Raw genomic sequence first — 25052 nt, 5'->3', positions numbered from 1 at the left:
TAGGCTCAAATTTGGGAAAGATTCAAGAGTCACCTTTCATATCCAGATGGAATTTTGTTTGTTTTTTTGAGCAAAATTTAAATCAAATCCACCAGGCTTGTGCTTTTTTTTTAATAAGTGGAAGAACAAGAAATCTTATAAAACCTAGCACTAGTCTTGTACAATGATGTATTATCTTTCTACTCACAATTCTTTGGATCTAACACATTGCATTATTTCTTGTTAGTCAGCATGGGACATTTTTAAGCATGTAGCAAAACTTTTTTTTGTCATGTCAGAATAATATTTTCAGAATTTAAACACTGTCTTTTCCCTATTTTTTCAAATTACTGGACAATATAAAAATAAATGTCACATAATGGTGCCCCTAAAATTTTGGACATTTTCAAATTTGCTACTCTTTAATTTATTAGTGAACGATGGGGTCATTCTCTCCTGAATTTCAGGTTGTGCAATTCCTCAGTGAACAACTAAATAAAAAATCAAACAAAAATAATTAATGGAATTTCTGGGCTGAAATGGTAGAATGCACTTGAGACCCTTTAGCGGCACTGATGCTGGACATGGTTGCCAATTAGAGATGCTAGAGATATTTAAACTGGCACAAATTGGTTAAAAGATTGGATAATGTTGGGACAATAAGGGATTATTACAAGTTCAAGGTTTTGCTTTAAGATTTTGCTAGCATGGTTTTCTATAGTATGATAAAAGCTAAAGTTAATGCTGATTTAATGATCGTTATGCTAGAAATTCATTGTTGAGAATATGGACCAGATATCGAACTAGATTTTGGTGTAGAATGCGGTTGTGGATCCCAACATATATGAAGCTTTATATATGTCAGAGGATTTTTTTTTAAAAAAAATGATTAGCATAGAGATTTAGGATGGATTTAGGATGGATAAGAAACTACTTGGTTTTGAAATGACAAATCAAGACTTGAGATACAATTAAGTTCAAATGAAGATAAAATGACAGCTGAAACATACAAGCTATTATTGAAAATGGAATTGGAGGATGAACAAATAAAAAAATGTATGGTTTAAATGGGCACAAAATATAGGTCATAATATACAGATGGGAGAGAGGGAGAAAATGTGGAGGGAAAGGATTAAAGTTTACTTTGGTGCATTACAGACCACCCAGAAGGGGCAGTCTCATGCCGCTGCCAGTTGCAGCGTCCGGGAAGTGCAGCAGCCAAATGGCGCGGTTCCCGGACGCTGCAAAGAAGGAACGCGAAAATCGCGCTCCTTCCTGTGCCCCGGAAGAGATGCCGCAAGTGCCGAAGTGCGCACTCGCGGCGTCATTTCCAGGGTGCAACATGCGGATGCAGTGCGTCCGCTACGTCAAGATGGCAGCGGCCGTGTGGAACGGCCACCGCCATTTCATACTGACTCAGTCCGTGCTAGGGTTAGGGGCATCTGGAAGAGACGCCCTTTTCTAACCCTAGCACGGACTGAGTCCGTCCTAGGGTGCCCGTCTGTAACAGGCCTTTATGACCTTAAAGAAAAAAATTGAAAGATGATGTAACATTGGTACTTAACTCCAGAAAGGATCTAGATTTGAGGGGGGGGGGGGAAGAATAATAGGATCTGAAGAATAACATGCTATATTATTAACTAGAAGTGTTATTTGGGAGTAGTCGTTCTTAACATGTTTGTAAGTTTTTGCATTAAACTAGAGGGACTAGAATTAGTTGATAAGTTTAAGTTCTAGTTCAGCACTCAGACCACTACCCAGACTGACTCTTTCTTTTATCTTTAGCAGAATTCTATTTTGACCTGAATAGAATAAAAAATTTTTAATAATGTGTAATGTGGATTAAACTGTCTCTGTGAACGTGAGCCATTAGCTGGTAAATTGGAAGCCACATGTATTCCCTTGTATGTGTATATTATATTTTTGTGTTATATTTTATATTTGTATGTTTCTGAATGAATTCAGAGATAATTCCCTTAGGTGTCTGTTTGGTCACAGGGGAAAACAGAATGTAAGACTTGATAGGCCTTTGCTCTGATCCATCAGGGCTGGCTCTTATGTTCTTATTTTACTAACTCAAATTAAGAGAGAAGAGGAAATTAAACGGAGAGAAAAAGTGAAAGAAGAGAAGGAGAAGGCAAAGCAGAAGTGGATAAAAGAACAGCTGGATGAAGGGAAAGAACTAGAAGAAATTGAATTTCTAGTGGATGAAGAACCCGAGGAAGAAGAACCACTGCCACCTATTTTTATCCCAGAGACTCCCAGCCCAATCCTCTGTGGATTTTATTCTGCCCCAGGAAAATTTTGGTTGTCTGTGGTAAACCTATTTTCATTTTCTTTTGATGTGATGTTACATATTGGGGAAAAAAGTTTTCCCTCTTCTTGAATGAATGGATGAATGGAAAGCAGGCTTTAACAGTCTCAACTAAATTCTGTATTAAATATTGAGTGCACTACTAAACAGGATCTATTTATTTATTTATTTATTTATTGACGGTATTTATACCTCGCCTTCAGCCCTAAAGGCTCTCAGGGCAGCTTATAGTTATTATTATTTAGATGGTTCCCTGCCCTCAAGCTTACAATCTAAAAAGACATGACACAAAAGGAGAAGGGAATGATGGTGGGGAAGGGGATCAGGTCCAACAGTTCTCCTCTCCCTCTGAGGCCTGGACCAAGACAAATGGACTGGAGGGAGGGCTTGGCTTCTTAATCTAGGCAGGCCCGATGGAACTGGGCCTGCACCTCTCCCTCCATGGCCAGATGGCACTTTTCTGCACTCTAGAGCAAGTGTCTCTGGTTATTATACCAATTGAGCTGAATGAGTACATATGTGGCAGGTTTAAACCTCAACCAGTTTTTCTTTCAAAAATAGTGTTTTTTTTAAAGGATGGAATCGTATTTGATTTATTTATTATATGTAGAAAGTGGTTTAGACCTTTGACTGTATGCTTTCATCTTTATTATTGTTATGTGCCTTCATGTCAATTCCAATTTATGGAAATCCTGTTGTAGAGTTTTCATAGTAAGATTTAATAGAGCAGGTTTACTATTGCCATCCTCTAATGCTCTGAGAATATGACTTGCCCAAGGCCACCCAATGGATTTCTTTGTCTGAGCAGGGATTTGAATTTTGGTCTTCCACAGTCCTAGTTCAGCACTCAGACCACTACCCAGACTGACTCTTTCTTTTATCTGTAGCACAATTCTATTTTGACCTGAATAGAGTCAGAAAATTTTAATAACATGTAATGCAGATTAAACTGTCTCTGTGAGCTTGAGTCATTCTGCAACTCTCACTGTCTTCTAACAAATTTGCTACTTTCAATTAAAATGTAAAATTTTATTTGTGATAGAACTATTCTGGAGATGAAATCTGGATTTTAATAGGCTTGTTGTGTAGGTGGGTACAAAGGTTTTGCTACGCGATTGCTGGGGTTGCGGATTGCACCAAGTGACACATCAGAGAAGTCTGGTATGGCTACTGGACAAATGAGAAAAGACACTTCCAAGCTTGCCCAGTAGCTCTGCCGAATCCTAAATAGGACCTCTAGAGCTCTGCCCCCCTGAATGTCTGCTGGGTCTGGAGGAGCCTCTGAAGCCCTGTGCTGCAAGAGCCACATGGGACTCTGGAGGCCTTGGCGGGAAGAGGAGCCTCTGGAGCTCCACTTAGCAAAAGACACATGGGACTCCAGAGGCCTGGGAGGGGGGGACAGGGGAAGAGGATCCGCCGAAGCCCTGTGGGACTCTAAAGACCTTGGAGGGGCTGCTGTGGTCTGGATGGAGGAGGGTGCAGTTTGTCACCACCACCCAGCACCGATTGACACCGAGTGACGCCACTGGAAGGGTAAATGAAAGCATATTCTAAGCATATTCACGTATTTCACTTCCTAATGCTAGCAGTGGAATGTAAGCAGTCTTGCTAATTTCCATGGAATTCCCTGGAATCAGGGGAATTTAATTAATTTCTTTCTGGGGATTTTGACTGAATAATGATAATAAATATTGGGGAATTCTGGGGATTTTGGAAAAACATTCCGGGGGATATCTTTGAGGCTTGTTGGCAACACTGAATGTAAGGTCCAGTGGCCCATGAGGAAGATGTAGAAATGGGTGCCTCATTATTGTCACCATCTTGGGAGGGCCATCACTTCATTGCGGCTCCCCTCTTGGTGAACTGGCACATCTCTGCCTCTCCCCACTAGGAAGTGTGGAAGGGTCAACATTAATAATACCAGGTGGCTGTGCTCACACACTGCTGAGAGCGATGGAGGCGGGGAAGATGAAGAAATCAACTATTGTTTTTAATGGCTACTGGAAGAGAAGAATGAGAAATACTGGAAATCACTTGTGTCTTAACATAACTTCAAGCCTGACTCACATATAGTGCATTTGCTCCAGCAGGCATTTACAACAACAGTATACGTCCATATTGCCTTTGCCTCCTTTCATGGTAGCATGCAAGCATGTCTGCTAGAGGATATGGAGGAAGACCCACTGTCACTGTGTTCCTCATTTCCCCCATGTCAGTTTTGGGAGGAGGGGCTGAAAGTCTGTGGCTGATGGTCCAGGAGCTTTACCCTCCCCTGATATACCTAGCACTACCCTTGTTTAACACCTATTCATTATTCCTCTTTTTTCAGGGAGGTTATGACACTGGATATCTTTACCACTGCGCATTTTCTCCTATGCAGCACCAAAAAGATCTTGAGGCTCGGCAAGATGAACCTTTTGATTTTATTCCTCTAGAAGATGCAGAAGACAATCCTATTAGACGGATCTGGTTTTGGTAATAAGGCTTTTGCTATGTGTTAATTGATCTGATGGTTAGAACTTCCACAAAGCTGAGTGCTTAGGATAAGTGTGGAATACTCAGCCTTATTGCATGACAAAAGAAAGCTGAGACACAGTGAGAGAAAAGTGCCTTTCTTCTTGCCTTTCCTCTTGGCATTGAAGCACTTCCATTCTCTTCCCAAAGTGTGTCTTTTGTCACACTGGAAAAATCTGTTTGGCAAAAGGCATCCTTTTCTAATCGTCTCCCTCTGGAAGGAGAACGGAAGTGCTGCAACAGCATGCAGAGAGGCAAGGAGAAAGCTTCTTCTTTCTTGCTGTGTCTTGGCTTTCTTTGATTATGTGGTGAAGCTCATTGTGTATTTGTGTGTGTATATTTTTTGTATATCCCCATGTATTTGCAAAAACTAATACGTTGGATAGTGTGTTGACTAGTTAGCATTCCATAATCTCATCCCCTCAACACAGGGCCGGAACAGATGGCCCATTAGAGATACTGTCTGGGCACCTTGGGAGCATGGTGTTTGCATGACGCGTGCCCCAATGATGCCTGAAAGCTGGCTGGAAGCTATCTGACTGCCCAGATGTGGGTGGCTTCAAAGCCCGTGTGTATGAGAGGGAGGGGGGAGTGAAGTGGGAGGATTCCAGATACCTTCTTGTATGAAGCTGTATATGTTTCTGGACTTCAACAGCCAGAATTCTCCAGTCGTTGAGGCTGCATGCAAAAGAAATTAAAAGAAATAAAGGGAGATGTGGAGTGGGATGCACGGGGCGGTCTTTTGTTAACTGAGGTGAATAGAAACCTTGGTGGAGACACAGCGAGCACATATACTTAGAATTAAACGCCCAACTCAATGAGATGAAATTACTGTGGTAGGCTGAAGGCTCCTCCAGCCTGTCTGATCTGCTTCTATACCATTTAAGTAGCATCCACAAATTTCATGCTTCTCTTAAGCTGCATTCTCACTGCAGAAATAATCAAGTTTGATACCACTTTAATTGCCATGGCTCAGTGTTATGGAATTCTGGGGATTATAGTTTGTTTTGGCACCAAAGCTCTCTGACACAGAAGGCTAAGTTTCTCACAAAGCTACAATTTCCAGAATTCCATAGTATTGAGCCAAGGCAGTTGAAATGGTGTCAAACTGGCTTATTTCTGCAGTGTGGATGCAGCCTTAGAGAATTGAGGAACTACAGTGGTTATTTCACTCTAGTTCCAAAAACTGCAGAAAAACTGCATCTGCCAACATTATCAATCATATATTACCCAGAGGCCTACTAGAACATCCATGCTTTACAACCACTTAGTCTTCTGCATTATCCTCATATAAATAAGGGCTAGGTCAGTGTCAATTTGATAGGGCATTGTGGAGAAAATTATTTATTCAAGTTCTGATTACTTCTGTAGCTCCAGTGGTTTACTAATGTTCTGTGGGATGGAGAATGGAGCAGTGCGGATCTACCCTCTTCACCGAAAAGAGCTCTCAGCGGACAATATAGCTGGATATTGGTCATTCAACCTACATGACAATGACTATGGGAAAATTCAAGGAATCTGCTCAAGTTTTGATGATCGATTTCTGGTGACTTGTGGAGCGGATGGCAATATCTTTACTTATAACATTCTTTCTGCTGAAGAAATTAAGAAAGTCCTGAGGACTAAGGTGCCCTCTCCAAGGGTAAGTATAGTCAGGAAGACATCATTCTGTAAGACTGGAGAGTTGGAGGCTGTCTCATGAACAGAAAAATAATATTGCATTTTGATGGTTTGTGTGAAATATACTACTGTGTGAGTAGTTTTGCCTTACTCTGAGGCAAAGCATGCCAACTGTTTATAAAAACATTATTCAATTTCATTGTTCCACACACAGAAAGGCCTAGATCAAGAGAGAGCAGCAGAAGATATTGTGGATCCCAGTGCCTACAGGTAAGACTCCTGAAAGTGAGACTTTGCTTCCACATCGATGGTCAGCATATGGTTTTTGCACAGGTCTACTTTGAAATAAAGGCTTATGCTAACCTAATATGGTCCACCAGAAAGTAAAGTTGCTTTAGCTGTTTTCTGTTTCACTTCTGATTTGACACCTGGGATGCCAAGTGGTGTATGTCAGAAATTCAGGTTCACCCTCCAAATTGCCAATTACTGGCCTCTGGAAGGGTTAGCTTGCTTTTTCAAGCTAAATCATTCCTTCAGTGCACAGTCTGATACCTCATGTGTTACAGTTTGCTTATTTATACAGCATTAGCAATATACATGGTGATTTCTAGAGCAACATAAGCAAAAGTCAGCTCCCTACACCAAACAGCTTACAACCTGGGTTTTTTTAATTGCAAAATATGATACTTCAGCTGGATACTTCTCTATTCTTATGACCCTTTATTAAGACACAGTTTTAGAATTTTATCCTGAAATTGTTCCTGTGGATAAGTTAAACCATTATGTCTTTTATTTATTTCTTTTGCCACACTTTTAGTATTGAAAATGCCAAACAAAAAAAGGAGTATGATCAGATAATGAGGGCAGCAGAACAGAAGAAATACGTAAAGCGACAAGAATTGAACACTCTTAGATATCAGTTTCAGGATCTGCTTCGTATGAATGATGATTTACCCCAGCACATGCAGCTCCATAGAGCCGTATGTATATGCATTTATTTTCTTTCCAGAGATAGGAATTTAATACCTTGGTGTATGCTTAAGTTTTTACATTAAGTCAGTGTTTGTTTTGCTTTACATATTTAGGTTTCTGCCCCAAGTGCTTAGATTGCTTTGCAACACAAACAAAACAGAACCCCAGCCTCTGCCATATTTACTACCTTTAGTTCACAGGGTGAAGCTTGCTGCTTTCTGGAAGAAAAAAAAAGCTTGCTTTTGACAGTTGCACATGCATTTCCTATTGGGTTTTGATAGATTTCAGACGTACACTTCCTTGTTCTCTTTGCTGTGCCCTATAATCACGCTTACTATAATTTTCAAATGGCTGACTCTTTAGAATGCTGAATATTAAGAAATCGGACAAGGCGTTATTATTCATTTAAGGTGATAGCAGTACCAAAGCTAGAAAACTGGAATGCAGTTTTGTTAGGTGGAAGAAAATATTAGGGCAGTACTAATTTCTAAAAATTCTTGAGGGTGTGTATGGATAAAATATATTATATATTAATGTAATTATAAAGTATATTTGAGGACTGACTGCTCTTCAGGCTATGGAGTGTCTACATATGATTATAGTCTTCAGATGGAAGTTGAGAGAAGGCTACAGATATTAAAACTAGGTTCTACAAGGCACTGAGATGGTTTCAGGCTGCTTGGGACTCTTCCAAGGTTTACAGGGAAGAAGAAACGAACAAAAATATTATTTTGAACATATAAAAGCAACAAAGCCATCTCTATTCATAAGTCTAAAACAAGAGACAGAGAAAAAAAGATAGTTGAATATTAATACCAGTAGATCTGAAGATGATGCAATAGATGAAAAGTGAAAAGAAGCCAAATTAGAAAGCATTATCTTGTCAGTAGAGAGTAATGTCTCAGCTAAAGGTGGTATAAAAATTATATTTTTCCAGTTTAGAATTTCACTATAGAACAGCTAAATTTAATACTGTCCAGTTCACAGAAAAATATTACTAACTCTTTCTCCAGCTTTTTGCTGGTTTACCATGTTGCCCAATGAAGAGTTCTGGAAAATCCAGAGAAAATAGTATACCCGACACACCCCAGATGGGGAAAGCGGGTTTCTGTATGGTGTGTAAGACAGAGAGTGACAGAGCTTGCAGTTTGAGATACTTGCTTCTTCTTATGCTCTAATTTTTAGTTGTGCAAGTATTGTTCTCAGACTTTTCATTGCTGTAGGAAGTGGCAACAATGCAAATATTATTTTAATTTTGTAATGTGCAGCAATTTGAGTTGGACCGTAGAATTCGTGCAGAAATGGACAGAAGAACAGCACAGAAGATCCGACTCGTGATGAAAGAATTGGCTTGGGAACAGGAGAAACACCGCATTGGGCTGCGAAAACTACAGGAACGGTAGGTTTTCTTCTATCCCTCATTCCTGGGAGAGATTTCTCATTTCCTAAGATTTGGAGGAATCCATGTGAATTATTGCTTTTAAAAGGATTGTTCATACACAGATCATCACACTTTCTTATATAGATTTCACATGATGTACACTAGATTCCCAACATCAGCAGGGTTATTTTTAGTAAGTCTAAAAATTAAAAGGACAACCATTGGATTCTTTTTTTTTCTTTAATAAATACATTTTCCACTTCTCTTCCAGCCTGAGAGGGAGTGATCAGGCAGACCCAGCTCCACCAGGGTTAGCCTGAAGGAAGAGACTCCTCCCTCCTTAAATGTCATCTTCCGGCCTGAGAGGGAGTGATCAGGCAGACCCAGCTCCACCAGGGTTAGCCTGAAGAAAGAGGCTCCTCCCTCCTTAACTGTCATCTTCTGGCCTCCTATTCCCCTCCAGCTATGCTCTGACTGTGTAGGGAAGAGGCTTGCATACCCTAATGAAGTTGTGAGCTATGCTAACGGTGGTATAATAGCCACCGGTAATAATAATAATAATAATAGGTTTTATTTATATTCCGCCCAATCACTGGGAATCCGAGCGGTTTACAACAGAGGGGATAATAGACAGTTCCCTGCCCTCAGGCTTACAATCTAATTTAAAACTTCACCACTCCCAATTAAATTAGCTTGGCCTTTTTGAGAGATCTGCTTGAGAGTTTTCAAATTTGTAAGTGAATTTGAAAGAGGTGTGAAAGGAACAGGAAATACAAATGCCACATGTTTTCTGGTTTCCCATTTCTTTATTGTAACCAAAATGAAACCTTTACAATTTACACTGCCACCATAAAATCAACTGTACAGCAATGCCCCCACTAGAACATAGAGAAAGGTTTCTGTCAAATCTGTACAACTCTTTGAATTGTCCAGCACTTGCTGTTGTGTGTAATAGAACAGATCTGAAAGAAAAATGGGCAGGGCATAAACTACTGGGCAAGAACTCCAGCTGTTATATCTTCCAGGGGAGACTGGATCTGATGTTTCTTTCAAATGAGAGTGGGAATACAAATAGTAGGGCCTCCCATGCCAGACAGGTCACAACCGAAGGGTCTGACTAAGAGCGCCAAAGGGCAGGATGGGCTCTCTAGCTTTATGGCAGCCATCCTAGGAGAAGGAAAACTCTAATCCCAACCCCGGGCAGATAGTGCTTGTCTAATCCTGTAAGGTCAACCATCTAAGAGAAGGAAACTCTAATCAAACCTATGACGCGAGGACCTCGCTGCTACCGTCCATGCTTGTCAAGGCCTCAGCAGTCGAACCTCTGGTTTAAAGGGTGAGGCCAGTTCTGTGCACGCTGCGCTCCACCAGAAAAATCCATTGCACAGGCTCGAAGGATACATCCAACGTCATCAACACACTTCTAGAAAGCACGGATGAATCCTTCCTGAATCTTCGTTCGCGAAGTAAAGCCAAGAAGAAGAAGAAGAAGATCATAGAAACAAGAGTTCTGTTGGTCCCAAAGTAGTCTGGAGAGAAAGCCTGGCATGAAATATTATGAAGCATTTCATATATAGTAGAACAATTCAGATAGTAGCACTTAAAAAGACACCAATCTGAATAGCTCTACTGAATGAAAGAAAAAAGGGGGAGTGTTTTCTTTGAGAACTAGAGTCTTTCTGAGCTTTGTTTCCTCTACTGTAACTCTAACTTTGATTTGAGATGAGCAAGCTAGTCTTTGCTATGCGTTGTGTTTAATTACTAAAAGAAACTGTTCCTCCTCCTAAACTGCTAAACACTTTTGTAAACCAGAAGTGGTTAATTTTTTCTATTGAAATCTGCAACTGGGTTGGAAAATGGCAGTTGGTGAAGATTGGATTTGGATTTGGAAGGCGGAGAATAAGGCAGGGTTTTTCAAACTTCTTTAGTTTTGATGCACTCTGATATGTAAATCTCTCCTGACTCGCATTCTCCATTACAAGCCATCTGCTTTTAAATGAGTCACACACAACACTAGTGAATGCTGTGTGATGTTATGTGCAAGAAAAAGTGAAGTGGATCAAAAGAACCATAACAATTCTCCTAGCAGGACAAACTTCTAGTCCCTTTCATTTAACTATGTTGTTAATCTTCTCTTGATCTGCTACAGTGCTGGATTTGCATGTATGTCAAAATAAGCAGCAGTTCAGGATCTCGGATTGTGAGTTGCCTCAAGTCTAAATACAAAAATAAAATTAAAAAGACATTTTTTTATATTTTTCATAATGGTTAAAATAGTACCTTTTTGTGATAATGCTGTGGGGGCCTTTTTGTCTTGACATAGTTTAGGGCCTTAGGCCCCATTCATACTGGTCTAAAAGACCTGGAAGGAACTGGGCTGATCCGGATGCCCCTCCCCCGAATCGCTCCGTTAGCAAGTGCCCACTACAAATTTGAAATCGAATGCATTTTGACAGAAATCGAATGCATTCTGGAGGTGGCTGCTGCCAATCAAGCTATCGTCATGGTGACGTTTGCAGGGCATCGGGGGAAGTGTCCTCCCTTTTTAAAGAGCCAGGCACAGGGGTTTCAGCGGCTGAAGCAGGGAGAGAGATGCCTCTCTCTCTCTCTCTTTTTTATAAACCTGTGGGCTTTTGGGTCAGATCTGCCCCTGTCCCAGGCAAAGGATGGGATTGCCATGCATTTTTTTTTATGCTTTTAAAAGCAACATTAGCTTTACCTTTGCTTCCCTTGCTGTATCTGCTCAAAAAGACAAATCATTCGCATAGTTGCTAAAAAAAAAATTGTTAAAAATGTAACATTGATTGTTTGCAACATTTGTAGCTTCTCCCTCTGCAGAAAGCAAGGAGATCCAAGGATATCCAAGTGCAAGCCTAGCTCCATCTGCCTCTGGAATATAAACCATGCGCATGTTCGCTCAAAAAAAATTGTTAAAAATGTAACATTGATTGTTTGCAACATTTGTAGCTTCCGCCTCTGCAGAAAGCAAGGAAATCCAAAGATATAAACTGCAAGCCTGGCTCCATCTGCCTCTGGAATATAAACAATGCGCATAGTTGCTCAAAAAAAAAATGGTTTGAATTTGAAAAGGGGGGGGGGTTGCCTGACGTGAGCTCCGTTAGTGACCTGAATTTTTTCCTCCTGCAAGGGAAGGAATGCCCAGTGACAGAGGGCTTTGGGCAGAGGATGCAGGGAAAAGAGGGCTTTGGGCAGGGGATGCAGGGAAAAGAGGGCTTTGGGCAGGGGATGCAGGGAAAAGAGGCTCCTAAAGAATGCCTTCCCTTGCTCCCTTCTTCCCAGGGCTCTTTCCTCCTCCCCCTCCCCTCCGATGAGGGGAGGAAATGCCTTGCCCTTTGCCCACCCTCTGACCTAAATCCCTCCCTCAATTTGCCTCGATCGTGATCGAGGCCAAAGTTCTCATTCCCAGGACCCGGGGTTTTTAAAAAGAAACAACATTTGCGCCGATTTCAAAAGACCCGCGCTAGGGGCCATTTAACACGGAACGGGTGTGCAAGCCCCGGATTCGCTTGTGTGAGATTCGGGGTGAGTAGGAACTTCACGTGATTGAATCGGTTTCAGAACCGATGTTTTTTGTAATGTGAATGGGCCCTTTGTATGTCTTAATCTGGCCCTGATCCTCTCCAATCCCATTTGCTCACACTGTGGAGCTCAGTTCTAGAGGAAAGAAGTTTTGATGCCATCCACTGATACCAGAGGAAAGATTAGCATTGCATATCACTTGGAGATTCTGCAAAAATGATTGCAGTGGGGTGAACAGAGGATGAGAGGCAGCCAATGGTGGGCATACTCACCTTCTGTAGACATTGTCTTCCTGCCTGGGCTGCTTGGTATATTGCTGCTATATTTCCATCTTTCTTCTCATCCAAACACAACCAGAGATGTGTAAGGGATTGGGAAGGCAGTTCTTGAGTGGGCTCCATCCTGTTTGTGTTTTAGCAACCATAGCAACTGAGAACAGGAAAAAATAAATCACCTGGAACAGATGATATTCCAAATTGCTTCAATCCACACTGACAGAATCAATAACAGTTCTAACTCAAATATGTCAACAGATATGGAAAACAAAACAATGGCCAACAGATTGGAAATGATCAATATACATTCCCATCCACAAAAAAGGAGATACAAAAGACTGCAGCAACTATAGGACCATAGCTCTAATCTCTCATGCAAGCAAAATCATGTTCAAAATTCTGAAACATAGGTTCCAGCTATTCATGGAGTGAGAAATACCAGAGGTGCAAGCAGGATTCAGGAAAGGAAGAGGCACTAGGGACCACATTGCAAACATATGGTGGCTAATAGAGCACACCAAAGAATTTCAAAAGAAAATTAGCATGTGCTTTATAGACTATAGCAAAGCCTTTGACTGCATAGGTCATGAAAGATTATGGAACACCCTTAAAGATATGGGAGTGCCAACACATCTGATAGTCCTAATGAATAACCTTTAGTCAGGACAGGAGGCCACTGTCAGGACAGAACATGGAGAAACAGAATGGTTCCCAATTGGCAAAGGGGTCAGACAAGGCTGCATCCTCTCACCCTATCTGTTCGACTTGTATGCAAAACATATTATACAAAAAACAGGACTGGACACAGAAGAAGGAGGAGTGAAAATAGGAGGAAGGAATATCGACAAACTAAGATATGCAGATGACACCATACTACTAGCCAAAAACATCACAGACGTGGAACAATACTAAGGAAGATCAAGGAAAGAAAGTGCAAAGGCAGGCTTATTGTTGAACATCACCCACAAACAAAAATAATGACCACAGAAAATTTACACAGATTCAACCTAGACAATGAGGAAATAGAAATAGTAAAATAATTTTCACACCTGGGATCAAATATTGATCAGAGTGCGGATTGCAGTCAAGAAATCATAAGAAGACTAGGAATAGGGAGGGCAGCTATGAGACAACTAGAACATACCCTAAAATGTAAAGACATACTGAGCATGAAAACTAGAATCATACAAGCCACTGTATTCCCTATTACCATGTATGGATGTGAGAGCTGGACAGTTAAGAAAGCGGATAGGAAGAGAATTAATTCATTTGAGATATGGTGCTGGAGAAGAGTGCTGAGGCTATCATGGATAATCAAGAAGTCAAACAAATGAGTTCTACAGCATATCAAATCAAAAATCTATCTGGAAGCCAAGATGGCAAGACTGAGGCTGTCATACTTTGGCCACATCATGAGGAGGCACGACTCACTAGAAAAAACAATAATGCTAGGAAAGTTGGAGGGAAGCAGAAAGAGAGGAAGACCACATGCTAGATAGATGGACTGTATTAAGAAAGTCATGGATATGAATTTGCAGGACCTGAACAGAGCAGTGGAGCATAGGGAGTCTTGGAGATGTCTCATCTAGAGTTGCCATGGGTTGAGATCGACTCAAGGGTGGATAACAACAAAAGCAATGGAGTGCCCCTAGAGTTTCCCAATGTGCATTTCATTCAGAGAATGGGGAACTATGTTATAATCCAATTTAGGGATGTACTGTATATACTTGACTATAAATCAACCTCATGAATAAGTCGAGGGAAGGTTTTGGGGGCAAAATTATCCATGACCCATGGATAAGTCACTGGCAAAACTTGGAGGATCCTTCAGTGTGTGTATGTGTGCGTGTGAGACAAGAGGATCTTTGAAACAGCAATCAGTCAGCCACAAGGCTTTCTGTTTCAGCCAGCCTTCACTCCCGAGACAGACAGTGAGGAAAGAAAAAGGCATGCAGACAGGAGAGGGACTCTTAAACAGCAATCAATCGCCCAGGACTCTTTCTGCTTGGCTTAAGAGAGAAAGGAATTGCTGTCCTGACCGCATGGGGAAATCTGAAAGAGCTGCTACCTCATTACCATACTGATCCATAAATAAGTCAACCTGGAATTTTGGGGTCAATTTTTGGGCATAAATTTTTTTACTTATAAATGAGTATATATGGTAAACTAACTATTCTGTCTGTGATCTGGGATTATCTCCTTGAGTAATTAATCCTCTTTCTTATTCCCTTTTCCATTTTCTATCCTCAGTCATCATTTTTATTGCAGGAGTGAGTCAGTGGACAGGCAGTGAACTGCATGCCATGTTGTAACTAGAATCTTTGATTCTGTTCTGTTTCCTACTTCCTACTTTTGCGTTCCAATCCCCTATGCTTAACCAGAAGTCCTATTTCAATGTGTGATCATTTCCCACTGGACTCCAGCATAGAATCTTTCAATTTCTTATTCTGCCTTAATAGTTGGAGCTTAAATTTGGATTATTGTTAGATTGATGGGCTTTCTCTGAAGTCTTATTGATATTATTTGGTGAGACTTTTCATTATATACTTTCACTGCTTTTTCTAACTGTTTTTACTATTAAAGCCACTCCATTTCCTGAGTAAAACACTGTGTGATTATCTGACTAAATTATGATCATATGAGATCTTATGATAAAAGGCAGGATATTTTAATATATAAATAAGAGGAAGGAACAAAAAGCAAACCCCATTCCTTCTGCTTATATATTTTTCATGCTAAGCTGGTTTCTTGTTACACCGAACAACACAACCATGACATTAAAAAGGGAGTTTCTTTGCTTTTATCCCTTAGGTTCCGGGGCAATTTGGAATATGACACAATTGTGGTTTGTGCAATGAGAAGTAACCATCGAATCTCTACATACAGACTGTTGGCAATCTCAGAAAAATTCTACAAAGCAAGAAAACAGAGTCAATCATGGAAAAGAAGACTGAGCAAATTTGATTGGAAAGCACAAGCAGAACAAAGGAGAGAAAGCCTGAAAGGTCCAATAAGAGTTTGCAAAATGCCTAAACATAGCAGAAATATTGTAGTGATAAGAATGCCTTCTGGTTCATGACAACCTTACACAACTCCTTATGCTTCTTTATCAGTAGATGCTTATTCAGCTGGAAGCTTACATTCCCTAATTCTCTTTATGAACAGTCTCCTATGTAGGAATATTGCCTGTGGCCCTATATAGACCGGCACTTTGTGCCAGCCTGTGGGCGGAGTCAGGGCTGAGCATCTGCACGCTGGATACCCTGACTCCGCCCACAGGGCGTCATGATGGTGCGTGCCCTTCCAGCTGATGCAGCACCGAAGGGGTGTCACAAAGTCATGCCCTGCTTTTTACTTTTGGGATTTTCAGAAGTGGCCAATTTTGCCCACTTTCTGCATGGGTTAATGTCGGGTTAATGCTCAATGTGTGTGGCATCATCTGAAAACAATCCTGCTTTTGCAGAATTTTCCCAAATTTAAACCCTGTTTTTGCACGGAATTTGGTCACTTCCCTCCCATGTGATAAACTCTTATGATACAACTTCATGAGGCAATTTTTATCCAATAGCCTTTTCCCACCTTAGATTGCCAGAAACTAAACAATAATTTTCTGCCCCTACTTACTTGCCAAAATACATCTTTTAAATAACAATCAAATCTATAAACATTTTAGAAGACTTGCTATGTACTTGCTTACAAATGAGATGGATTAATTTAAGTCAAGACAATTGAAACCGTATCTGAAAACAATCCCACTTTTGTGGGATTTTCCCGGGATTAAAATTTGGGGGAATTGGGCACTTTGCCTTCCATGTGATAAGGTCCATAGTGGCAAAGCACTACATTGTATGTCGAAGGTCCCTACTATAATCCCAAGCTGGGAAAGACCCCTTATTTGAAGCTCTGGAGAGTTGCTGCCACTCAAAAGTAAGTTATGTTGAGATGGATGATCCAGCTCCGTATAAGGTACCTTCCTATGGTCTTTTTAAAATCCATTCTTTCTTCAGAACCCCAAGGACTATTATAAACATTCAACGGGCATGGGACATGAAAGTTCCAAGCCAGTTGTGTAACTGCATACATGATTCTCTTTTTTCTGGTAGAACAGGTTATTGTGAGCCTCCGTTGTGGTATTGTACTTTTGAAGACAAGTCCTGACCCATTTGTTTTTGTGACTGGATAGCCCTTCATTTGTTAAGGATATTGCTTGTAAATGGCTTAGATAATTGATGGATATTTCTTGAAGGACAGTGAATAGCTAAAAAAATAGTTGGAGGACTATGGCTGCTGCCACACTGCAGAATTAGTGCAGTTTGATACCACTTCAACTGTTGTGACTCCACCTTATTTAATCCTGGGCTTTGTATTTTGTTGTGGCACCAGAGTTCTTGACAGAAAAGGTAAAATATTAATATTATTATTATGTATTATTCTGTTCACATACCTATGTATGTCTGTATATTTATGCAGAAGGATTATATTCATCCCAGGTGAGTGCCATCACTGAGGAGGAAACAGAAACAGAAAAGGTGAAGAAGAAACCCAAAACAGTGGCAAGCCGTATTGTTGAGAATCGAATGGATAGACTTAGAAAAATTATTGAAAAGGCAGAAAAAGCAAAAGCAAAGATCCAGCAAAGAAAGAAGGAATGGGAAGAACTGTGAGTTTTGAATTCTAAAAAAATATCTCTTGATTATGTCACTGATGATAAAGAAATGGCAATATCCCTTGTCCACTTTCATGACTTTATAATTTTGAAAACTGCATGGATTTGGAGGAAGAATGGACATAACAGGGAAGCTTTAAAAGAGTGGAGAGAAAAAGCCACAGACAGCAATTGTTGAGATTTATCAAATCTAGGTTTTGAATGGAGGTGCCAACATTTTTAAAGTAATGCTTCTCAGGAATGTGCAGAATCAGTTATTTGCTATCTCCTTTGAGAGACGATGGAAATGTTCGCCATCCACCTGTTTTCTGATTTGCTTCTTAAATGTACAATAATGAATAACCAAAATTCATATATGGTGATTTTTGGTATTCATATTATTAGCAATCTCAGACTAATTAGCTGAATGACAGGGTAGACCAATCCACCAAAGCTGGATTCTACCCATGCGCCATCTGTGAGGCAGGAGTCCAAAATTATTTTCCGTTAGTTCTTTTCCGTTAAATATTTTTCCGTTGGACTCCTCTCCCCTTCTCCTTGGTTTTTATTTTCCTGCCCAGAAGTACAGATGCAGGTTAACCCTTCTCCTTTAAACAAAAGAGGTAGCAGCTAAATCAAACTGAAATGGATAAAGAGGGGAAAATAGTATCATTGAAGTGGGTTTTTGAGGAAACTCGACAGGAGACTTTAAGAAAATTATTTATGACTTCCAGGGAAAGTGAAGATGAAGACGTTGGTAGGAATGTGATAACAAAGAAGTCCGGCAACAGTAATAATCATGATTTGTTTATCTCCCTGTAGATTGAGGCGGGATTGCAACAGAAATAAAATTACAATGAAACAATAAAAATTTGTAACAACCCCCAACCCCTCCCACCTTTAAAATAATAAAATTCACATTAAAATACCATCAATAACTCAATTTAAAATAATCAAATTGGAGAGGACCATTTAAAGCAGATGTGGCTATCCTTCGTGGGTCAGGTTGGGAAGGCCCACTGGAAGAAATTAGTCTTGACAGCATTTTTGAGGGCGTCTAAGGTGGTAATAAGATGGATCTCTTCCGGCAGGTCATTCCACAATTTTGGAATGACATTCTTTTGTCCCCTGGTTTTCTAGTTTTCTGTCACTGTAATAAATCCTTCCCAGAGGATCTGAGAGTGCGGGACGAATTATGTAGGGAGAGGCGTTCTTGCAAGTAGTCGGGACCTAAACCACGTAGGTCTTTAAAGGTAAGACCCAACACCTTGTACTGCATCCAGAAGCTAATTAGCAGCCAGTGAAAAGATTTCAGAACTGACGTAATGTGGTCAAACCTGGATTTACCAGGGGCAGTCTGGCTGCCATATTTTGGACTAGTTGAAGCTTCTGAAGTTGGCACAAGAGTAGCCCTATGTAGAGCGCGTTGCAGTAAGGGAAAGAATAAGACAAATTTGGTATCAGAATCTGGGCAGACTTCTGGTTATCTGGCTGAAGTGCCTGGCTCTGTAACAAGATAGAACAAAACAGATGGAGGAAATGAGTCCTGGCAAACGCTTAGCTCTTTCCCGGACATACTGAAATTAAAGAGAGACAAACAAACAATAACTTCTGATAAAAGAACAAAAGGCCACTTGCTGAAACAAACAAATGGAAGGGAGACACATCTGTTGTCACCACAAACGGAGCCCCTCTGCCATTTTGCTCCACAAGCCTAGCCCATAATGTTAACAGCAAACTCGCCAGCAGAGGGCAGAGACAGCTCTGATGACCTGACAGCAGTTCAAGTTCCATAGAGAGCACAAGCTGTAAAAAAGAGAAGTAAAACAGTAAATAAATAAATAAAACAAATAATGGGAACATTCACTACCGATGGCACTGTTCAAACTCAAAATACATTGCTTATGAATTTAGCGGTTATGATGTCATCTATGGCTAATGCAAGTAATAAAAATCAAATGAATAATGAAGCAGATAAAACAAGTAAGAAAACCAGCAAGGACTCAGATCAGGATATCTTAAGTTCATTAAGAGCTCAAGTGATGTCTCTAGATATTGCGGCCATGATAAAGGAAACAGTAACTACAGAACTTGCAAACTTATTTAGTGTCCATGACGACTTAGACACACACCAGAACACAGGATTCGATGTATGCCACAATGTAGACTTGTTAGAGATGAACTTACATGGAAAAGGCATTTAGACACAGAAAATGAGGAACATCACATGACAAAGTGTACAAAGAAAACTAAACACATTGAGCAGCCAGAAGAGACAGAAGAGGAAATGAATGTAGAAAGTTACACACAGGTAGAAGAGGATAAATATGACTCCTCATACTTAGAGGAAGAACGAGAAGAAGTTGCAGAGAGACTATTTCCAATGAAGAAATGTAAACTTTTACTGCATAGAGTATTACAAACATTAGGTTTAATTCAAGAGATGGAACATGGCCAGGGCAATATAAACACAGATGAAAAGGTGGCAAAAATAATTCAAAAGAAAAAGGCACAAGAGGAACAAATTCCTATGCCAGAGATTTTTAAAGATTTAATTGAAACCAAACGGAGTTCATCACTGCAAACAAAAAATATTTGGGTTTCAGTCAGAAACTATAGACATTCACCAAACAAGACATTAATTGACATGCCAGTGGCTGCTCCGATTTTGGGAGCCTAAGGAGGATTCACTAATTTGAAGGACATGGATGAAAGAAGGGCAGATTCAGCACTGAGAAAGTCCCATGAGTATACATCCCCTACCATTACAGCATCAATAGCTTCTTCCTTATTTGCAAGAGCAACACAGAAGTCGAAGAAATTCAAAATGGAAGTGAATCCTCAATAAATGCATTTCATTGAGCACTAGATAGGGTATCCGCGGGATTCCAGTATATTGTTGATGCTAGCATGACTCCAGTGTTTGCCGCCTGCACAATTACATCTATGACTATAGCTAGATGATCTCAGTGGCTCAGGCACTGGGAGGCTGACCAAAAGTCACAGAATAACCTAACTTATGTCTCATACTTAGGAGAACTTTTATTTGGTGGCAAGCAGGGACGTAGCCAGGATTTTGGGAAGGGGGGGGGGGTTCCAGACTAAGTGCCACCATTTTGAGAGGCTAAGAGGCCCCCCCCCAAGACACAAAAGGGGGGTCGAGCGTTTACATTAGAATGGCACCACTTGAACTTCCGTTATGGCTCCGTGCTGTTATGGAATCTTTGGATTTCTAGTTTTGAGGAGCTGTTTGGCCATCTCTGTCAGGTGCCACAACAAACTACAAGTCCCAGCATTCCACAATATGGAGCCAAGGGCAGCTAAAGTGGCATCAAACTGGATTATTTTTTTCAGTGCAGATGCAAACTGATTCCTTCCTCTGAAGGCGTTTACATCAGATAAATTCAGCTCGATAAAGCAAAGCGCAGCTGTTCAAGCAATGAGCGGCAGCCATTCTGTCCATGCTCAGAAGCACTCTGTTCATGCTTTGAGACACTGTATTCCAACTTCTGAGCTGAGCTAAGAACGCAGGCTATATCCACACATTTCATTCCCACTTCCAAGAGGGATTTTTAATTCCAACACACACACACACACACACACACACACTACATACACACATGCACACAATTTTTAATTCCAAGACTCCTCTATCTAACTGTCTGTCTATCTATCTATCTATCTATCTATCTATCTATCTATCTATCTATCTATCTATCTATCTCTGTCATAATTTTAAATTCCAAGACATTATACCTTCCTTTCTTTTTATAAAAAACAAACCCCTTTAAGAGAATCCTATTTTGGGAGAAAGGCAGGATATAAAATCAATAAATACAAAATTATTGTGCAATAGTCCTTCAGTGCATGGCTTGCATTATAAGACTTTATAACTTTAAAACATTATACATTTAAAAACAATTAAAATCACAGTAGGATCAGAGTGCTATAGATTCATGGAATCATAGAGTTGGAAGAGACCCCAAGGGCCATCCAGTCCAACCCATTCTGCCATGCAGGAAATCTCAATCAAAGCATCCCCAAACAAATCTAGGAGTCCAAGTAGACCACAAGTTGAACATGAGTGAACAGTGTGATGCGGCAGCTAAAAAGGCCAATGCTATTTTAGGCTGCATCAATAGAAGTATAGTGTCTAGATCAAGAGAAGTAATAGTGCCACTGTATTCTGCTCTGGTCAGGCCCCACCTAGAATATTGTGTCCAGTTCTGGGCACCACAATTCAGAAAGGACATTGAGAAACTGGAGTGTGTCCAAAGGAGGGTGACAAAAATGGTGAAGGGTCTGGAAACCATGCCCTATGAGGAACGACTTAGGGAGCTGGGGATGTTTAGCCTGGAGAAAAGAAGGTTAAGAGGTGATATGATAGCCCTGTTTAAATATTTGAAAGGATGTCATATTGAAGAGGGAGCAAGCTTGTTCTCTGCTGCTCCAGAGAACAGGACCCGGAACAATGGATGCAAGCTACAGGAAAAGAGATTCCACCTGAACATTAGGAGGAACTTCCTGACAGTAAGGGCTGTTCGACAGTGGAATGCACTTCCTCGGAGGGTGATAGAGGCTCCTTCCTTGGAGGTCTTTAAACAGAGGCTGGATGGCCATCTGTCAGGGATGCTTTGAATTGGATTTCCTGCATGGCAGGGGGTTGGACTGGATGGCCCTAGTGGTCTCTTCCAACTCTATGATTCTATGATTCTATGATTCTATGAAATTATGTAATGGGGGTGTCCATCTATATTGTAGAAAGATATACTGTAGATTAATGCTATGGAAAATCACCACCTTGAGTCCGTATATTGGGAGAAAGGTGGGATGTAAGAAAATAACAACAACAACAATATCTGGGTATTGTAGTTTTGTGAGATATTTAGCCTTCTTTGTCAGAGAGGTCTGGTGCCACAACATACTACAAATCCCAGGATTTTCCATAGCATTAAAGTGGTGTTGAACTGGATTGTTTCTGCAGTGCGCAGCCTTATTAGACTGCAGTTCCCAGCAGTCTGTGGTGCTGCTGGATGATGGGGCCTGCAGTCTAGCATTGCCTGGAGCAGAGCCATAGGACTCCACAGCCCCAATTCATCCTCTGGCAGAATTTGGGAGAAACTCCTTTAAAAAGGCAAAAATAAGAAAAATAAAAACTCCTTGCAAAGTAAAACTCAGAGGTCTGCCAGTGGACTTTGCTTCCAAGGCAGGAGAGCAGAGAGGCCCAGACCTTTAGATTGATTCCTTAGGTTAATTAATTAATCCTAGAATCCTAGAGTTGGAAGAGACCCCAAGAATGGCCATCCAGTCCAACCCCATTCTGCCATGCAGGAACTCTCAATCAAAGCATCCCCATTGATATGCTGAAAAGGGGCCAGCTAAGTGTATTTTATTTTATTTTTCTTTTAAAAATAAGAAAAAACAAGGCTGGAAGGAGCCAGAAAAGGGCCAAGCCTTGATATCTGGACCCCAGAACATACTCTAACTCCCAGAATTCCATAGCCATGAGCCACAAAAGAGTTAAATCGCTGCCAAACCTGATTATTTCTTGAGTGTGGATGCAGCCTAATGCAGCCTCCTGTCCCTCCCTCCCTCTCCTTCAGGGCTTTTTGGCTCCTCCCCCTCAGGCCCCGCAAAAAGTTTAGGGGAGGCACTTGTGCTCCTCCTGGCTTTGCCAGGGCCGGGAGGAGAGGAAAGGTGCTTGCTGGAGCACGCGTGTGCAGGAGCGCAGCCCCAAACAAACGCCAGGGGCCAGGGCGCTACTTCTGCTCCTTCTGAAGCCTAGAGGAGAGCAAGTGGTGCTCTCCCTGGTGTTGGATTGGGGCTGTGCGCGCGCGTGTGCACGCACGCTCCGACAAGCACCTTTTCTCTCTTCCTCTTGAAGGGGGGGGTCCGAACCCCAGAAACCCACCCCCCTTAGCTACGTCCTTGTGGCAAGGCATTACAGAAAATTCTAGTAGAAGGAAAGGATAAAAAACAAGTAATGCCAGTTATACAAAATATAAGATTAGACAGGAAGTCATTTAGAAATACATATGTTACAAATAATTCCTTTCACGGAGGTAGATCAATGGGAAGATCAACATCATACAGAGAACAAAGAAGCCAATGGCCCAGGTCAGGAAATAGGTTGGGGTGACAAAATTTTCAATTCAAACAAACACAAAGAGGAGGATACACTGCCTCTAGAAGAGGCAGAAATCAATTAGGTAGGAGGAAGGTTGTCCAGGTTTGCAAATCAGTGGTCTCCAATAACATCAGATCAATGAATATTACAGCTCATGGCAGTGGGCTACAAATTAATATCCAAAAGCAAACCAATATTGAGATTCCTTCCTTCAAAAATTCTAAAATGCAAAACAAAACAAAACGTAATGCAACAAGAGATAATCTTTTATTAATTCAGGCAATAGAGGAGGTTCCATTACACCAGGGGTAGGCAACCTTTTTGAGCCGGAGGCTGGGTTGCTGTCCCTCAGACAACTCGGGGGGGGGGGAGCCAGAGGGTGGAGCTTCCACCCTCTGGGGGCGGAGCTGCACACCGGGGGCGGAGCTTCCTCCAAAGCCCCGCAAGGAGGAGGAGGTGTGTGCCCGCCCTCTCCTCCTCGGTCCCTTTCTGGCCAAACACCCCCAACCTGCATTCCAAAACACACACAACAGCACATTTGCGCATTTCACGTGGCTTTACTTAACATGGCCTCTTGCATATTTCAGAGGCTTATTCCATAACCAAACCTCTTGGGTTTAACACTTAGCATGGTTTAACATGTCTATGAATATTGAACATGTCAAGGTGGTTTCACCGTTCTTGCACCAAGTGTACTTCTCAGAAGTGTGTACTTGGTCAAGGGACTTTGGTTTTTCTTCACTGCACATGAGTTTGTAAAAATCACAGCAATTTACATTGGCCTTGCCTCAGAGGCTTTCTGATATCAATATCACCATTAAAGAACCAAAAACACACAGAAAAGACACTTTGGAAAGTCACACTTTCTTGGCTTCTGAAACAGTGCGTCCATGCCTCTCAAGCTGACTCATATCATCATCATCATCATCATCATCATCATCATCATCATCATCATCATCACACTATCATTGTCAAAGCAAGGGAGACTTGTTAGCATTAAAAGCACCCAAAACACACTTTGGAAGGTGACACTCTCTCAGCTTAAGAAACAGTGCCTGCTTGCTTCTCAAGCTGACTCATATCATCATCATCATCATCATCATCATCATCACCACCATCATCACCACACTATCATTGTCAAAGCAAGGGAGACTTGTTAGCATTAAAAGCACCCAAAACACACTTTGGAAGGTGACACTCTCTCGGCTTAAGAAACAGTGCCTGCATGCCTCTCAAGCTGACTCATATCATCATCATCATCATCATCATCATCATCATCATCATCATCATCACACTATCATTGTCAAACCAAGGGAGACTTGTTAGCATTAAAAGCACCCAAAATAAAAATTTAAAAAACCTTGAGGCCTCTGGCCACTCACCACCTCTTCTTTCCTCCTCCTCCTCTTCCTCCTTCTGCTCCCCTCCTCCTCTTCCTCCCCTTCTTTCTTCTCTTCCCCCCTCCTCCTCTTCCTCCTCCTCCTCTTCCTTCTCCTCTTCCTCCTCTTCCTTCTTCTCTTCCCTACTCCTCCTCTTCCTCCTCCTTCCTCCTCCTTCATGCGCCGCGTGGCCTGGGGGCGGGGCAGAGGAGGCAGAGGAGAAGGAGGTGGGCGGCGCGGGCCTGCGCAGGGAGGCGGGGGGGCAGCGCGGGGCTTCCCCTTTTGCCTCCTCTGCCCCAGGCCGCG

At 41.4% G+C, this 25052-nt stretch overlaps 1 protein-coding gene across 3 annotated transcripts in view; it reads left to right on the top strand.

The window, feature by feature from the left end:
* Window positions 1-25052, top strand: part of CFAP44 (cilia and flagella associated protein 44) — a 96769-nt gene that overhangs the window by 39883 nt on the left and 31834 nt on the right. For all 3 annotated transcript variants that reach the window (XM_089512456.1, XM_089512455.1, XM_089512457.1), the window contains 8 exons: window positions 2066-2296; window positions 4623-4768; window positions 6179-6449; window positions 6642-6697; window positions 7245-7407; window positions 8668-8798; window positions 15407-15600; window positions 17066-17255. In XM_089512456.1, coding sequence (XP_089368582.1) covers window positions 2066-2296; window positions 4623-4768; window positions 6179-6449; window positions 6642-6697; window positions 7245-7407; window positions 8668-8798; window positions 15407-15600; window positions 17066-17255 — 1382 coding nt within the window. The remainder of the gene's footprint in view (window positions 1-2065; window positions 2297-4622; window positions 4769-6178; window positions 6450-6641; window positions 6698-7244; window positions 7408-8667; window positions 8799-15406; window positions 15601-17065; window positions 17256-25052) is intronic.

The sequence above is a fragment of the Sceloporus occidentalis genome, unplaced genomic scaffold (genome assembly GCF_023333645.1).
Source record: "Sceloporus occidentalis isolate IW3139 unplaced genomic scaffold, rSceOcc1.0.p SCAF_2, whole genome shotgun sequence".
Lineage (NCBI taxonomy): Eukaryota > Metazoa > Chordata > Lepidosauria > Squamata > Phrynosomatidae > Sceloporus > Sceloporus occidentalis.
This window is presented reverse-complemented; position numbering and strand designations above follow the sequence as displayed.